This window comes from Galeopterus variegatus, unplaced genomic scaffold, assembly GCF_000696425.1.
Source record: "Galeopterus variegatus unplaced genomic scaffold, G_variegatus-3.0.2 Scaffold1434, whole genome shotgun sequence".
Lineage (NCBI taxonomy): Eukaryota > Metazoa > Chordata > Mammalia > Dermoptera > Cynocephalidae > Galeopterus > Galeopterus variegatus.
In genome coordinates, this window is record NW_007727545.1 from 215,650 (window position 1) to 232,919 (window position 17,270).

The following is a 17,270-nucleotide window of genomic DNA, read 5'->3' on the forward strand; positions in this document are numbered from 1 at the left end:
AAAGGTTTAGATCTCCATACTGGGCAGCTGCCAAAAAATAAGAATGAAAAATAAACAAAAAATTGTGGTTTCAGAAAATCACGAGTCTATGCTAGAGCTGCATCATAGAGCCACCAGGCACTCACAAGCTCCATTTCTGGGCCGTGCACTGTGCTCTTGCAGGGGGCGACACATCCCTGCTTCAAGGAGGGTGTGGAGTCTGGTGGGGGGGGGGGGGGCAGATACTCAAGTCAGCATGCCTGCCCTGGGGCAAGGATGCAGAGGGCAGCAAGGAGGCTCCTTCCAGGGGAGGGCGTTGGGTGGATAGGGTTTCTCTCTCTTCACAGGAGTCATGCCTCATAGCCTCTCTCTCTTTCTTCAGGCCGGCTTAACATTACCTATCCCATGCTGTTCAAACTGACCAATAAGAATTCAGACCGCATGACACACTGTGGTGTGCTGGAGTTTGTGGCTGACGAGGGCATCTGCTACCTCCCACACTGGGTGAGTGGGGCCGCCGAGGTCTCTGGGGAGTCTCTGCCCCTCAGTCAGTCACAGGGTGTGGGACCTTGTAGGTAGGGATGTTCCCCAGGGCGTGTGTGCAGGCTCAAGAGTCCTGCCCCCAGAGCAGAGTGGCCTGGCTCCTCCTGCCTCAATGTCTTCGTCTGACCTGACCCTTCAACAGGGAGGGGATCTGGAGCAGTGCACTATTCCTTAAACATTATGCTTGGCTGTGGACATATGCATTGTGGCCATTTGTCCTATGGGAACAGCCTTTGCTTTGACACTTGCTCAACTGGCTGTCCATAAACCACAGACTTACTGTTTAGCTGTAATTCCTGGGTTAGGTTTTTTTTAAAAAATAATGAAGCAAAGGATATTTTTGAAGTGGTTTAGTAAATATAGTGTTTTAGGTTTTTTTTAAAAAATAATGAAGCAAAGGATATTTTTGAAGTGGTTTAGTAAATATAGTGTTTTAGGTTTTTTTTAAAAAATTTAATCATAATTGAATATACATATTTTTGGGATTCAGTATTGACATATGTTGATCAAGTCAATATTACTAGTATGTATCATACTTATTCTTTATGGCCCTTGTCCAGTCTCTCCCTGTCCCCCTCTCCCTCATGCCTCCCACCACTGATGACCCTAGATTTCTTCTCTCCCTCTGAAAGAGTAATGGTTACTCTGTTGTATCTTGCCTAGATGATCTTTCCAATGCTGAAAGGTGTATTCAGGTCTCCCAATATTATCATAGAGCAGATGCTTCTTCTGTCACTCTGGAATGGGATTTGTGGAGAGAGAGATCCTGTTCTTTTCTTTGGTCTCTGCTGGTGACTCTCCTTTTGTCAATGCACTGCAGTGGCTGGTGGACCATCTGCATAATGGCTGTGATGTCAAGCCACTTTTGCAGCAGCCATGGTTACTGTGGTGGCTGTGATGGGCCAGCCACATGGAGGTGATGTTTTTGGCATGCTCCTTGGTGCTGGTGGTGTGCCTGGTTGTTGGGGGCAGGGGTCCAGTCCCTGGCTCGATGCCCTGGGCCCCTGGGTGGGGCCCCAAGGTGCTGGCGGTGTGCCTGGTTGTGTGTGGGGGTCCAGTCCCCTGCTCAATGCTCTGGGCCCCTGGGCGGGTCCCCAAGGCACTGGTGGTGTGCCTGGATGTGGGCAGGGGTGTCTGGTCCCTGGCTCCATGCCCCAGGCCCCTGGGCAGGCCCTGAGGTGCTAGCAGTGTGCATGGTTGTAGGCAGGTGGCCTGGTCCTGGCTCAATGCCTCAGGTCCCCTGGCAGGCCCTGAGGTGCTGGTGGTGTGCCTGGGCCAGAACTAAGTTTTTGTCCTTTGTTTACTTCTAAAACAGGGGAACTTCCTGTGGGAACCAGTACTTGAGCTGTGTTGTTAAGCCAAATTGCTGCTTTGCTGCTGTTTCCCTAGGGAAGACTTTTTGTGCAGCTCAGGGTTTAATGGTTGACCTTATAGGTGGTCCTGTGCTCAGGGTTTAATGGTTGACCTCTGAGTGGTCCTGTGCTGACTGGGGACGAATCGGCTGTCCTTGTTGTGTCCCAGTGTTCTCCTGGTGGGCCCATCTCCCCCACTGCCATGCTCCAATGCTTCCCATGGGATGGGCCCTGCACCAGTCCCTTGTGATGATTCACTGGCCTCTGAATGGCTCCCCTTTTTCAGCTGTTCTGGCTCCTCACTCCTGCATAGGTCCATGGGAACCCTATTAGTGGTCTTGCTGTCCTGGGGGCCACCAAGGCCCTCTTCTCCCCTGCCGCCTCCAAGCAACACCATCCAAAGGGCACAGCTGCAGCTTCTGCCAGCTCCTGCTCCATGTGCTCAGCAGCTCCAACCTTAAAGTGGCCACGCACAAAATGGTCGGAGTGGTTCTTGATTTCTCTCATCACAGCTTCTCCCACCTTCATGCACTCCATAGGTTTCTCCTCCTCTTCCCCTGACCTCCAGCGGCCCCAACTTGGGTGTTGTTACATTTTTATAGTTGTAAATTGGTTGATTTGTGGGAGTGTTGTGAAGCACCCTCCTGCAGGATTGCACTTACATGCCACTCATGCAGAAAAGGGCAGTTTATTCACTCCAGCTGACCAGTGACCGTCTCCCAAGGAGCAACCAAGGGAGAATGGCCCTGGGCCTTGGTCTTGTGGGGTTTTTAAGGGCAAAAACCACATCCCATTGGCACATCGGTTTGTCCAGGTGCACAAAGCAAGCTAGGTAGCTAGGTTACAGAAGCCAAAAATGAGCCATTAGAGCAATCAAGCATACAAATTTTCATTGTGTGTGGCTCCTGTTCCCATGTAATAGTTCACTGTGTATGGCTCCTGTTTCTTTGCAACAGTTTTTGTTTCTATAAGAAGGTCAACCGTTTCTCATGCAGAAGCGGGGGTAGTCTGCAGGTCAGATGGGGTAAAATGGAGTTACTTAGGTTAAGCAAGCAATTCTACAGGAGCAGATAGTGTACATTATGGGGGTGTAGGGAGCTCTATTTCAGGAGAGAGTGACGCTGGGGACTGTCTGTTCCACCATCTTGACCAGAACTCCCCAGTTTTTTAGATTATTATAGTGTCATCTCCCCCACCCCTGGGCACACATGTGTTTTTAGATGCTATAACTGTCTTCCTAAAGTACTCAACTTAGCTACCACAGGAAAGATGCGTTCCTTCTTGTATTCAGGTGTTCTCCATTTGTGTAAAGTTGACAGACATCACTGCAGACCTGGGTATGGATATCAAGGGTGCCAGAGCCACTAGAGCTTGACTGAGGCCGAACACCTCAGAGAGGGAAACAGAACCACACCACCACTTTAGGGAGGAGCCCTCAGCAGGGAGAGTTCACAGGTGGCCGCAGGGCCTGCTTGACTCCCTCTTCCCCCCTCCCCAGCAAAATCCTCCCTTCACACACGGGTGGCCACAGGGCCTGCTTGGCTCCCTCTTCCTCACTCTGCAACCAAATCCTCCTTTCTCCCCAGTGCCGATGTGCTTAGCTTTACAGAGCGCATGGAGGAAAGCATGTGTCCTTCTCTTTGTGGTTTAATCATGTCAGGTGTACTGAGAGACCCCTGGAATGCTGGGCTGGGAACACACAGAAGTGCTCCCTCACCTGCCACACCTGAGTCCCTGTTGCCACTGGGGAGATGTCTGAAGCACAGCTGCCTCTCCTGCTGGTTCCCTGTCACGGTGATCACTAAACTTTCAAAACGGGTGGCCTGAACTCTTGTTTTCTGAGATGAAACACAAATAGGAGTTCTGACGGTGTTTCCCTCCTGCAGCAAGTGACCTTGCCCATGCCACTGTGGAGGTGGCCATCCTCTTCAGCCTGAGTCCCAGAACCCTTTCATGAGTGCGGGGCCTGGCCAGCTTCTGCCCCATGGGGCCCCTGCCCTCGCACCACCCCTCCTGCCACCTGGCCTCTCCCGTGCTGCCTCCTCTTCTCCTGCCCTCCCCAGCATTTGCCCCCCAGTGCCCTACTGTCCATGTGTGTGTGTCTGCAGGTGCCTTCTCAGGGGCACGAGGCCATGTCTTGTTTGTCTGGTAGAGTGCCTGGCCACTGAAGCTTCACTGGGTGGCTGAAGTGTCAAGTAGTGACTACTTTCTCATGTCAAGTAGTGGCTACTTTCTCAGTCTCCTCTGCTCTGCAGAAGCCCTTCTGTGGCTCACCTGGAGAGGTGAGAGAGGAGGTGGGGCTTCATCTGCTGACCCAGATCTCCATCCCTGCATGGGCCACCTACTAGTACTGGGACACCTGCTGGGTGCTTGTTGTCCCATGTGTGCTTTGTGGTGCCACACAGGGACAACCAGGCATGGAGCCAGGTCTCAGCTCCTCCAGCCTCCTCACTGACCTCAGGCTCTTCCAACAGCCCATTCCTCACCTCGAGCCCTGGTCTGACTGTGTCTTCTGCCTCTCTGCCTCCTGCCTCCTAAGGCTGTGTCCTGCCTGTGGCTGAGGTAGCCACCCCTCTTTCCTTGGCCAGGCTTCCCTCAGGCCTTGCTCTGTGTGTGCCTCAGGGCTTCTTGCCAGCAGCTATCCTCCTTCCCTCACTGACAGATTTCCCAGATAAGTCTGCACTCTTGGCATCTGGCAGGCTGACTCTGACCCTTAGAGCATCACTCCCCAGGGCCGCAGAACCCCTGGTTATCAAAGCCAGCTGCCTCCATCCTGCTGCGCCTGCCTGTGGCGTCTGGTGGAGTGACCGCCCCTGTGTTCCTGTCGTTCCCAATCTGATTCTCAGGGTCTCTGTGGGCTCATCCCAGGGCCTGGGCCTGGCCTCCCTTCCAGGTACAGCCGCTGCCTCTTAGCATGCCTCCCTCTCCAGACCCCTGTTTCTTGGCCTGTCACAGTCATCTCCAAACTGCCACCCTAGGTGAAGCATTGTCAAAGGGACCTGATGCCTGGGATTCACTTCAGGGCAGTCCAGTGTGGGATGGGGCCAGGAGTGGAGCACCAACAGATGAAACGAGACAGTCTGTGACTTAATTACTGTGGGCTGGATGTGTGGAGGCTCACTCATGCAGTTCTCTCTACTTGTGTACTTTTTGATGTTCTCTTTAAGGTTTAAAATTTAAAAAAGCAAAGTTCCATTCCAGGACACACAGTTTCTCCTTCCTGACCTGGCCTCCTTGCCCTTGACCCACGTCTTGGCTGCCTTATAGTGTCCTGGGTCCCCCATGCCAGGTGCTCAAGGGCTTTGTTCATCTCTTTCTGTCTTCTCAGCCATCATCTACCTTGCTGGGTGGTTTAATAGAAGAGTGTGAGGGCTTTTTTGTCAGTTTCTTACACTTCTGCAGCAGCCATCTCTGGGGCCTCATCACCAACCTGCGGCCTCAGCTGTGGCAGGCCGTTCCATGGGAGGTCAGCCTTGCCTTGTTATCTTCCCACCTCAAGTGTGGCTCTGCTTGCCCCAGGGCCTTGTAAGCTGCTTGTAGGAGAGCTTGTAAACATGGGGGGTGAGCACCCTGAAAGGCCTGGAGCTGGTGGACGGTCCGGGAGGCCTGGCAGAGATGCACTCACCCTGCTGGCTACAGCAGCACCCGAAGCAGCCCAGGAGAGCTTGTAAACATGGGGGGTGAGCACCCTGAAAGGCCTGGAGCTGGTGGACCGTCCGGGAGGCCTGGCAGAGATGCACTCACCCTGCTGGCTACAGCAGCACCCGAAGCAGCCCTTTTTTGGCTTTCATCCTCCCACGTGTTTCTCTTGCTTGATTTTTTTTTCCCTCCTCCTTACATCATATCACACTTAAATTACCTGCCCTTGTTGCAAGCTCCTTCTTACAGAGACCCAAGTAAGACTTCGGCCTGCCCAGTGTATGGGTAGTGGCGATCATCGTGGCCACTTAATTTCCAGGAGTCTCACGTAAACTCTACCTTTCAGATGATGCAGAATTTGCTGTTGGAAGAAGGGGGCCTGGTCCAAGTAGAGAGTGTCAATCTCCAGGTGGCCACATACTCCAAATTCCAACCTCAGAGCCCTGACTTCCTGGACATCACCAACCCTAAAGCCGTGTATCCTTTTGAAATAAGAAGGGTTCTTCTAAACAAATGTGGGTTATGCTGACAGTTGTTCAACAGTGAACATTTTGTTGAACCTGTTCCTACTTTGGGGACCACACGTCTGTTTGTGATTGAATTTGTGGTTTGAGAATAATGGCTTTTTGCCAGCAGGTCCACTTGGCCCTGGCCATGTGCATTGGGTTCTCTGTGGGCCTTCTGTGGTCACTTTCCAGACACTCCCTGGAGGCCAGAGTGGAGCCCTTTTTTCAGTCAGACTGTGTCACCTGGCTCACAGCCCAGGTTGCACAGTATGTCCAGTGGAAGGAGTAAACAGGTCATCTGCCTTCACACCTCAGCTCAGCTGTGAACTAGCCAGTCAACCTCACTGTGCGTCCAGGCTTAGGGCACAGTCACTCTAAGCCAGTGGGTAGCATTGACTGAGTGCATTTTCTTTCAGCAAGCAGAAAGCAAAAGTTTTAGGTTCTGGTGATTTTATTTTCTCTTCTGAACTTAAGCCAGATGCATGTGTTTATAATGTAAGGAAGTGGCCAGTGTGGGTGGGGGACATGCTGTGTGTGGACTGTGAATGAGATCTCTAGTTCAGTGGCCACAATTTGGCTTGTTGAGATCACCGTGTAGAGTGGTCACTCCATTCTATTTATTTTGAAAAATGAAAGCTTGAAAAGCAGTTGAACAACATAGACAGGTAGAAAGTAAAAACAAATGCTGCTCCCTCCCCACCTGCCCACTCTTCCCCAGGCCCTTTCTCACTAACAAGCTGCTGTTGGTCATTTCCTGGATGTGGCTGGGCCATGTTAGGTCCTTTACTCACATGTGTTGAGCCCCCTGCTGGCTGGGTCTTGGAGGACCGGGGTGTGTTAGGCGCTCCACCCACAGCACGGCCAGAAGTGGAGGCTTCCTGTCCCACAGGTTAACCGGGGTGTGTTAGGCGCTCCACCCACAGCACGGCCAGAAGTGGAGGCTTCCTGTCCCACAGGTTAACTCATGCTTCAGAACTCTGACCTGGAGGTACTTGTTTGGCTGTGAGTAACCAGAAGTGGGGACCTGCTTTCATGGCTGTAGCCCCTTCTGATTTTCTCTGGATTTTTACTTGCATTGCATTGCAGACTTAATTACTTTCAGAGGCTGTGTCTGTCAGCTTAGTTGTTAGTGTGTGGAGAAAGGGTGTCACTTTCTTCAGCTGAGAGTCAGCCCAGTGCTCCTGGTCTGGCTGACAGTCTGGATGAAGACAGTGTTAGCACAGAGCAGAGAAGGTGGAGGGCTTGTGCCACCGCAGGCCCAGAACACACAGGCATGTGGTGAGTCAGTTCTGCCATCAGAGGCTAAGTGATCTGAGTCTGGCTTCTCCAGCCATGGCAGTGGAGGGCAGAGCACTTCCTCTCTTCACAGGATCACCGGGAGGAGTCGAGGATAGGGCACCTCTGCAATGTGGTATTTCATGTGCAGGGGCAAAGAAAAACAGCCTGCCACACAAAGCACTTTTCACAAAGCTCTCACCATTCTGGAAAGCCATTGATCAAGAGAAGCGAAGCTAGGCAGCCTCATTCTTTCACCCTCTGACTTGGACTATGAGATTCTTGCCAGGATGTGCCATGTCACATTGGCAATTCTGGAGCCATGTTTTATGTTTGACCTTTTCATGTAAAATTATTCCATAAATTGATGAGGATGACATGGTTAAAATATTCAGTGTGAATAGATATTTCTTTGTCTAGGCATTTGGGTTATACAGTTTTTAAAAACGTATTATTATTTGCTGTTATGAGAAGGGCTTGCTGGTTACTTTTTCCTTTTTAATTTTGAATTTGAGTTTTAGAACATACCCCTAAAATTGGGTTACGAGCCCAAAAGAAACAGCAAAAGTATAAATGAAAGCATCTCTGATTTTGAGGAACATTTGAAGGAACCTATGATTGATTCATTCAATCTTTTTTCTTTTTTCAAATCAACTTTATTGAGGTATAATTTACATAAATAAAATGCACACGATTTGGCCAGCTTGACATATGTCAAATTACATGGGTATACTCATGTAACCACAACATTTCATCTTCCCAAAAGGTCATTTCCTGCCAGTTGCCACCCAGTCCTTGGCATCAGCCTCCTCTCAGCTGCTTGCCGTCCTGTTTCTTTCTCGAGGTTTCATGTGAATGGAATCTTCCTACCTTTTGTGGCTGGTTCTTTCCATCAGCATGTCATTTGTGAGATTCACCATGTTATTTTGTGTCAGGAGTTTCTCCCTTCTTATTGCTAAGTAATATTCCATTGTATTAAAGCTGCGTGTTTTTAGTATAAGCACAGTACACTCTGTCTACCTAATGGTAATCACCTAACCCCTCATGAAAACTTGTTTCAGATTTAAGGTATCCATCTTGCCATGTTGCCTTGACAGTGTGTCTGCAGATTGGAAAATGCATTGAGAAATTTTGCCTGTCTCACCACTGGGGATGTGATTGCCATCAACTACAATGAGAAGGTGAGCCCAATACAATGCAGGTCTCACCTAACGAGCCACCTGTGCAGGGTCCATTCTGGTGCTAGACGGGGGCTTCTTTTTAAGCAGGGTATGCCTGGATCTTATCACCTAATTATTGCCTACTGTTTGCTTTTTAAAATCTTCTGGCGCCGGCCCGTGACTCACTCGGGAGAGTGTGGTGCTGATAATACCAAGGCCACAGGTTCGGATCCCATATAGGGTTGGCCGGTTAGCTCACTGGGTAAGCTTGGTGCTGACAACACCAAGTCAAGGGTTAAGATCCCCTTACCAGTCATTTTTTATAAAAAATAAAATAAAAAAATAAAAAATAAATCTTCCTGTGTTCATATCTAAAGCCCTAATTCATTCAGCAACTCTGTTTTGAGGATTGATTGCATTAATAGATAAAAAATAAAATAAAAAAATAAAAAATAAATCTTCCTGCGTTCATATCTAAAGCCCTAATTCATTCAGCAACTCTGTTTTGAGGATTGATTGCATTAATAGGTGAATCTGCTTAGTGTTGTTATGCTTGTTAATTATACCTCTGTACTATGGCAGCTAGGCTGCTGATTCTGCCTCAATTCAAAAGATCTTCTCTGAACCTATAATCTGAGCAAATCCTTTTGCTGGGCTGTGGTGACACAGAAATAAACCAGTCTGGGTCCTTCTCCCGGCAACACCCTCCCTTAGAAGCAGACAGGCTTGGGCCGGCCCGGTGGCACACTCAGTAGAGTGCGGCTCCCGACGAGGGTTCGGATCCCATATAGAGACCGGTCCGCTCACTGGTTGAGCGCGGTACGGGCATGACACTGAGGGTTGCGATCCCGTTGCCGATCGCGGTACGGGCGCGACACTGAGGGCTGCGATCCCGTTACCGGTCATGAAAAAAGACAAAAAGGAAAAAAAAAAAAAATTGATGTTCAAAACTGCATTTCAATTCTATGCATACTAACCTACCCTCCCTTATAGTGCAAAATATCAGCAGTACCTTTTATCAACAATTTAAGAGTAATATTTAGTATTATTACATTATGCAAAACAAAGACTTACCGGGACCGGCAACAGGATCGCAACCCTCGGTGTTGCGCCCGCACCTCACTCAGCCAGTGAGCGGCTGGTCTGTATGTGGGATCCGAACCCTCGGCGGGAGCACAGCCACGCTCCCAAGTGGCACACTGTAGCAGTGCGCCACCGGGCCAGCCCTTGAACATCAATTTTTGGAAATATAGAATACTAGATAATCTAAAGGACTGTTTTGATAAAACCCAGGATAAAACTTAAATCAGGATAAAACTTAGATTATTAATGTATTGTTGGGCTTGCAAAAAATATAGGAAATTTTCAAGAATCTCTTAGCAGGGTTGCCCTGAGACCAAACAGCCATACCAGTCTTTAATGGAAGATCTGAATCAGAGACTTCCACATTGAACGTAGGACCCTTAAAGGAGCCAAAATAGACACAGAGGTGGGTATCGTCCTTATTCCAGGAGAAGTGAACCCAGATTCTCTCTGTAAAAAGCACCCCAGTATAGTTAAGCCCTTGGGATTGCTATTGATTGAACAAACAGGAACTTGTAATAAAACCACGAGACACACAAAGCAGAGACAACAAAAGCAGATTTTTTTTTTTTTTTTTTTTTTAAAGATGACCGGTAAGGGGATCTTAACCCTTGACTCTTGGTGTTGTCAGCACCACACTCTCCCAAGTGAGCTAACCAGCCATCCCTATATAGGGATCCAAACCTGTGGCCTTGGTGTTATCAGCACCACACTCTCCCAAGTGAGCCACGGGCCAGCCCTAACAAAAGCAGATTTAGACCACTAAGGAAATCAGTATTGGAATTTTCAGGTACAAATATAAAATGGTTATATATAAAGTGTTCAAAAGACATAAAAAATAGAATCCTCAAATTTAGCAAGCATCAAAAGGCTATCAAAAGTAACCAGGAAAATTTTGAAAAACAGTCAAAGAGTTAATAGTTGAAAAAGTTAATGAAATGAAAGATAAATATGGGGAAATAACTTAGAATTCTGCATAGAAGAGCAAGGAGATGGAACATATGAGAGATTGAGATGTTGAAGATACCAAGAAAGTCAAACACACTCGATGCAAATCCCAGCAGGAGAGAATGAGGAGTGGCAATATTCTGAAGAGATAATATCTGAAATTGATTTAGATTTGGTGTAATGTATAACAAACAGGATAAGCTACAGATAGAAAATATGAAATGCAGAGAGGTAAGCAGAGAGAAAAGACAGTGCTTACAGAATAACAGCAAGTAGTGGGCCTTTGAATAGCAGCAGTTGCAACCAAAATAAACTGTCACCAAAATCTTCTTTAAAGAATGAGGGCAAAATAAAAATATTTTCAGATAAGCAAAATCTGTTAGTTTATTTACCAATAGAACTTTAAAAACCTTTCCTATATTTTAGGAATAAGCATTATCCTAGAAGGAAAGCAAGAGAACTGGGGAACAAATAAATTGGCATCTGTGAAGCCAGGGGAAATGTTGCCATGTAAAGCAGTAATAATATTTAAACTGTAAAGCTTAAAGTATGACAGCTCAAATACTGGAAAAGAGTATGTCTTTAGAGAGAATTGTTTAGGATTAAAATGTTCTCTATTTACAGTTCAATAAAGTTAAATCAATAAAAAAGGTAACTGAAAACTACATACATATTGAATGTTTAGAAACAGTTTTAAATGATTGTCTTAGATGAAGCAGAAATTTTAAAAGATGTGACTATGAAAAATTTTATACCAATAAACAAGGCAACTTATTCAAAGTTGATAAATTCTTTCCTAGAAAAGCATAACTGAAATTTGACTCAAAAAAAAAAATTTAATTAAAAAAAAAATCATTTAGGTAATCCTATAACCAGTCAAGAAATTCAGTCAGGAAAATCTCATTCTTTGATTACCAAAACCAGACAAGGATAGTAGGAGAAAGGTAAATTACAGGTCAGTCTCACTCATGGACACAGATTTAAAGAGTGTAGATAAAATATTTATGAACAGAATCTAGTTATATATAAGGAAGATAATAGATGGTAGCTGAGTGTTATAAAGCTTTAATAATTAAGATGCAGTGTGGCGTTGGTGCTGGAATAGACAAGTAGGCCAGTGGAACAAAGCCTCATATATGAAGAATCTTGATCCACCACTGAGGTAGCATTGATGTCACCAGGCAAAAGAGATATTCTGGTGGGGAAAGGGGGCTGGAATATTGATTATTATTCTGAAGAAAAACCAAAGTGGTTTCCTAACCCACACCATAGTCAAAAATAAATTGCAAATGAATAAACTATATGGTATATGCATACAGTGGAATATTATTCAGCCTTTAAAGGGAAGGAAATTCTGAGACATACAACATGGATGAACTTTGAGGACATTATGCTCGATGAAATAAGCCAGACATAAAGTGACAAATAGTGTATGATTCCATTTATATAAGGTACCTAGAGTAGTCAAATTCACAGAGACAGAAAGTAGAATGGTGGTTGCCAGAGGAGGAAGGGAAGAGGAAATTGAGAATGACCTATGAGTACGTGGCCACAGTTCTAGTCCCAGTGTACTCCAGGGGATCTGGTGTGTGCTGTGTCTTGCTCTTATGCAAGAGGACCACATGTCAGTCAAGGGGACTGGAAATTTTAAAAAGTGGTCCTTCACAGGTAGTTTAAAGAGTGCTACTCCCAAAAAGAAAAGTGGCTCCATAGTAAGAAATGTGTTTGATACCATGACAATACATAAAACTAAATGAAAATGTCTCAAGAGTGTTCATACATGTAGTATATTATAGTATTTCTAGTATACCGTCTTCCAATTTTTTTCTTTTCTAGTTCTCCTTGCAAGCCAGTTAGTTTTATGACCCACTCATTGGTTGTGTCTTGCAGTTTGAAAACACACTATAGATAAATGTGAGCACATACCTCAGGAGACAAATACATGAATGTCCATGGCAACATTGTTAGTAACAGCAAAATGATTGGAAACAGCTGGGATATTGAGTGGATAAATTGTTATACATCCACACAATGACACATATATTTTCTTTCTCTATTAAATAATTAAAAATAGACTGGGCCCTGTTTAGGTTTTTTTTTTAATGGTGGGACTATTCAGACTGTTTAAAATGATTGTAAACGCAAGACAGACATACTCTAGGTAAAAAGAAAGAACCTGAAATGGTGTAGGAAAAAGTAGATGGGCCCATTTTTTATGCATGTTTTTTACATCAGTGAGATTGTCCTAGACACATGGCAGCATACTGTTTTCTTTTCCTGTTGGCCGCATAGTATTACATTATGTGACTCTATAATTTATTTATATGTGAGCAAATATAATTCATTTAACCTGTCTATTGATAGGCATTTTGGATATATGCTATTATTAGCATTGTTTGAATGAGCAGTCTTAGAATTTTCTCCTTGGATACTTAGCTAATTATTTATTTAGAATAAATTGCTAGAAGTGAACTTTCTGGATTAAAGGTTGTTGGCATCTTTTGTGATTTGATGCATAACTACCATGTCTAATTTGAGCCACATGTAGGGAATAGCATCGGTTAAGTGACATGGCCTCCACGGCAGCATGAGATAGGGCTAGAGGATGGTGTTGTGGGTATGAATAATGTGCCCAAAGGAGCCAGGTAGAGAACCACAGTAACATGGATGGTGATAGCCCCCAATAATTGCCACAAAACTGTCCAGCTGTTTTCTGTGTTCTTACTACAGATCTACGAACTGCGGGTGATGGAGACCAAACCTGACAAGGCTGTGTCCATTATCGAGTGTGACATGAATGTGCGTGTCTTTGTACAGTTACAGTGACCTTGTGTCCCTGGAAGCCAGGGTCCCAGGAGGGTGTCACACAGCTCCTGGTACTATTTGGGTGAAGAGGAAGATGTGTCAGAACATCATGAGGAAGCCACTGACCTTGTGATCCATCTCAGGGCCAGTGGGGGTAGCAGAGTTTGCCACCAGTGCTGAGATGGCTAAATCCACAGTCAGATCAGACCTGCCAACAAGTGAATATTCTTAAGAGCCAAGGAAGCCTCCTCGGCCTCCTGAGTAGGAATAAACTATACACAGAATCCTGGATGGATCTCTAGGGAACGATGCTGAGCAAAAAAGGCCAGTCTCAAAAGATTACATGGTTTATATAACATTCTTAAAGTGACAAAACTTTATTTTTATTTTTTTAAAAGATGACTGGTAAGGGGATCTTAACCCTTGGCTTGGTGTTGTCAGCACCACACTCAGCCAGTGAGCGAACCAGCCATCCCTATATAGGATCCAAACCCGTGCCCTTGGTGTTATCAGCACCACACTCTCCCTGAGTGAGCCATGGGCTGGCCCAAAAAGTGACAAAACTTTATGGGGCCGGCCCGGTGGCACACTGCTACAGTGTGCTGCTTGGGAAGTGTGGCGGCGCTCCCGCCGAGGGTTCGGATCCCACATACAGACCGGTTCCCGCTCACTGGCTGAGCGAGGCGCGGGAGCAACACCGAGGGCTGTGATCCCGTTGCCGGTCCCTGTCCGGTATGGGGGCGACACTGAGGGTTGCGATCCGTTGCCGGACACGGAAAAAGACAAAAAAAAAAAAAAGTGACAAAACTTTAGAAATGGAAGACAGATTAGTGACTGCCAGAGCTTGGGGCTGGTGGAAAAGGCTAGGAGGCAGCTGGGTTCAGTTATAAAAGGACAACTGTAGTTGGGGTTGGAACCGTTCAGTATCTTGACCATGGTGTATAAAGACCTACATGGTGATAAAATTGCATAGAACTAAATACACACACATACACACAAATGAGTACATGTAAAATCGGGATATCTGAATAAGAGCATGGGTTATGCCAATGTTGATATCGGGGCAGTGGTAAAATGTTAACCATTGGGAAAACTGGGCAAAATGTACAGGGCATCATTTGGTATTGTTTCTTACAACTACATGTGAATCTACAGTTGTCTCTTTAAAAACAAAAAAGATAAGGAAGCCAAGTGTCTCAGAATTTACTTTTCATCTTGAGAACACAGGTAGACTTTGATGCTCCCCTGGGCTACAAAGAACCTGAAAGACAAGTCCAGCACGAGGAGTCGACAGTAAGTCATTTCTCCCAACCGCTGCACGTTTGCCCTGTTTTGTAAAGTTGCTTCTTTGAGTTCCTGACAGCGGGCTCGTGCTTGGCCTCTGCTGGTGCCCGTGCTTCTCTTCCAGTCGTTTTCTCAGGAGGACAGTGTGTCCTAGCCTTCAGGGGATGGGGGCAGCAAAAGAAATGGGAGGTTCAAGGGAAAAACCGGGCACCCCTGCTGAGAGGCTCACCTCCTGGTTTTTTGTCTCCCTGTCAGGAAAGCGAAGCTGACAACAGTGGCTATGCTGGAGAGCTGGGCTTCCGTGTGAGTACCAGGCCACACATCTTAATTGCTGTGCCCTCTGCTGCATTGACCAGGGTATTCACTGCAAGCTGTCCTCTGTGATGATCTGTCGATGTCAGCAGGGATTGGGCTTCTGGGTATTCGTGCACATGCAAATCTGACACTGTCTTGGTTACCAAACCGTTTCGCATCTACTTTCTCCTGGAATCCTCCCAACAGCCCTGTAAGGCAGCCCCAACATTTTCTTTTTCTTCTAAAAAATTTCTAACTTACCAAAAAGTTTTAATAGTACAGCAGATACACATATACCCTTTCCTTAGGTTCACCAAACATTACCACATTTGCTTTATCTCTCTCTAAAAGCACATCCTCTTTTTGCTTTGGTGCGGCGTCCTCTTTTTGCTTTGCCTGCACCATTTGAAAGTAAGTTGCAGATATGCCCCTTAGCATGGCTGCTGGCCAGACTCCCTGGGAAACAGGTGGAAGTGGCTCGTGTATGGGCACTGGGGTGCCAGGAGGCAGCTGAGGGGGCAGAACTGGGCAGACAAGAAGCTGAGCAATGGAGCAGTCACAACAGGGGCCTTAGCCCACCCACAGGGGCTGGAGTGGGTGGCCTGCAGAGGCCAGGACCAGGTTGCCAATGGGCCAGGTGGGTCTTTTCAGCTTAGGGCAGTCCCCTGCTGGGCTGGGCAGAGAGCTCTCGGCTGCCAGCACACCAGCAGCTGCAGAGTGAGGGTTTCAGTCCTGAGAGGTTCTGGGCAGTGCCCCTGGATCACATCCCTGTAGTGGTCTCTGAGCAAAGGGCACGTGTGTGCTTCCTCTGGGAGCTCAGTGAATGACTCACCTGCTTGCCTGTCTAGGCCTTCTCCGGCTCCGGGAATAGACTGGATGGAAAGAAGAAAGGGGTAGAGCCCAGCCCTTCCCCAATTAAGCCTGGAGACATTAAAAGGTGGGTCTGTGCTGGCTCTGCTCTACCGAATACTTTGTCATTGTCCAGGGTGGGTCTGCACCAGGCCTCTGGGGTAGGGCAGCCGCCTTCCAGCTCTGGAGATGAAGCCTGGGTCATCAGGCTAGAGGGTAGACCAAAATTTCTGCCTGCCCTCCTTGGTGGAGGGGGGGACAAAACATTGTTGGGTCCAGGGACTCTCACAGCAGAACTTCCTCTGGTGGTCATCAGAGCAGGGGCAGGTGTCAGCCATTGCTGTGTGTTTGTGAGAGCAGGAGAATTCTGGGTGGAGGGGGGGACAAAACATTGTTGGGTCCAGGGACTCTCACAGCAGAACTTCCTCTGGTGTTCATCAGAGCAGGGGCAGGTGTCAGCCATTGCTGTGTGTTTGTGAGAGCAGGAGAATTCTGGAGAAGAGGTTTTTAACCCATTCTCAGGGAAGGAAGTGAGGGTGTAGCCCATTCAGGGGGATCTGTGAGGCTCAGGACAGAGGCCATGAGGACCTCTCATGCCTCCAGATGACCCCTTACCACAGGCCAGACCCAGAATCAGCAGCCTCCACCCCACGTCCAGTGTTTATGCCAAACCAGGAAACCAGTTGCCTCCTGTTGCCCTGCTGGATGGATGCTGGGGAGCTCCCAAGGGCTGGCCCCAGGGCCAAGTGGGGTACAGCAGCATACCCCAGCAAGTCGCCAAGAGGGCACTTACTGTCTTTTCTGCTTTCCTTCCTCTTATCAAGAATGAATTTTAGTCCCTTTTCTTTATCATTTCTCCCTGTCTCTCTTCTTTACAGAGGAATTCCCAATTACGAATTTAAACTTGGTAAGATTACTTTCATCAGAAATTCACGTCCACTGGTCAAAAAGGTTGAAGAGGTAGGTTTATTTTATTGGTAATGAGAAGTTTCTTTTGCTAGTGATGACTGGGATTCTTACCATTCTGAATAGGGGTGTTCTGTCATATTTTCTCCTATTCCTGGGGGTCCTCCTCTCCCTGATCACCTTTCCTGTAGAGCCTATGTTGGGGGTGTGCAGCCCGAGGCCTTGTAGCATGAGGGTTAGGAGCCCTGTCCTGCTCTGGAGCCAACTCCAGGCTCTGCCACCAAAGAGTTGGGTGCCGTGGGTGGGCCTTATCTTTGTTTGCTTACTTCTCACAGCTTGAGCTTCTAGTCTCTGGGCAGCACCTTCTAGCTGAGCGGGATTGTTGTAGGATAGGGGAAGGTGAGGTCTGGGCGTCCTGCAGACATGGGTACTTTGAGGCGTGTGGGTGGGCCCAGCAGGTACTTGGCACCAAGTGGTGCTCGGTGTGTGGTGGAGTTGTTGGGTGGGTGTCCAGGGTGTAGGCTCACTTGCTTCTGAGAATATACCAGAGACCAAGCTTGCCCCCAAAATGCAAGGGGTATAAGAGGCAGCAGCATTTGGGCACCCATGTTTAGGCCTATCTACCAATGTCACCACTGCTCTGGCAT

At 47.3% G+C, this 17,270-nt stretch overlaps 1 protein-coding gene across 2 annotated transcripts in view; it reads left to right on the top strand.

Moving 5' to 3' along the window:
- The window catches only part of UFD1L (ubiquitin fusion degradation 1 like (yeast)), a 28,118-nt gene that overhangs the window by 5,823 nt on the left and 5,025 nt on the right, over positions 1-17,270 (top strand). For both annotated transcript variants that reach the window (XM_008576965.1, XM_008576966.1), the window contains 8 exons: positions 362-483; positions 5,860-5,990; positions 8,403-8,475; positions 13,216-13,284; positions 14,518-14,583; positions 14,830-14,877; positions 15,717-15,805; positions 16,596-16,677. In XM_008576965.1, the coding sequence (XP_008575187.1) occupies positions 362-483; positions 5,860-5,990; positions 8,403-8,475; positions 13,216-13,284; positions 14,518-14,583; positions 14,830-14,877; positions 15,717-15,805; positions 16,596-16,677 (680 nt within the window). The remainder of the gene's footprint in view (positions 1-361; positions 484-5,859; positions 5,991-8,402; positions 8,476-13,215; positions 13,285-14,517; positions 14,584-14,829; positions 14,878-15,716; positions 15,806-16,595; positions 16,678-17,270) is intronic.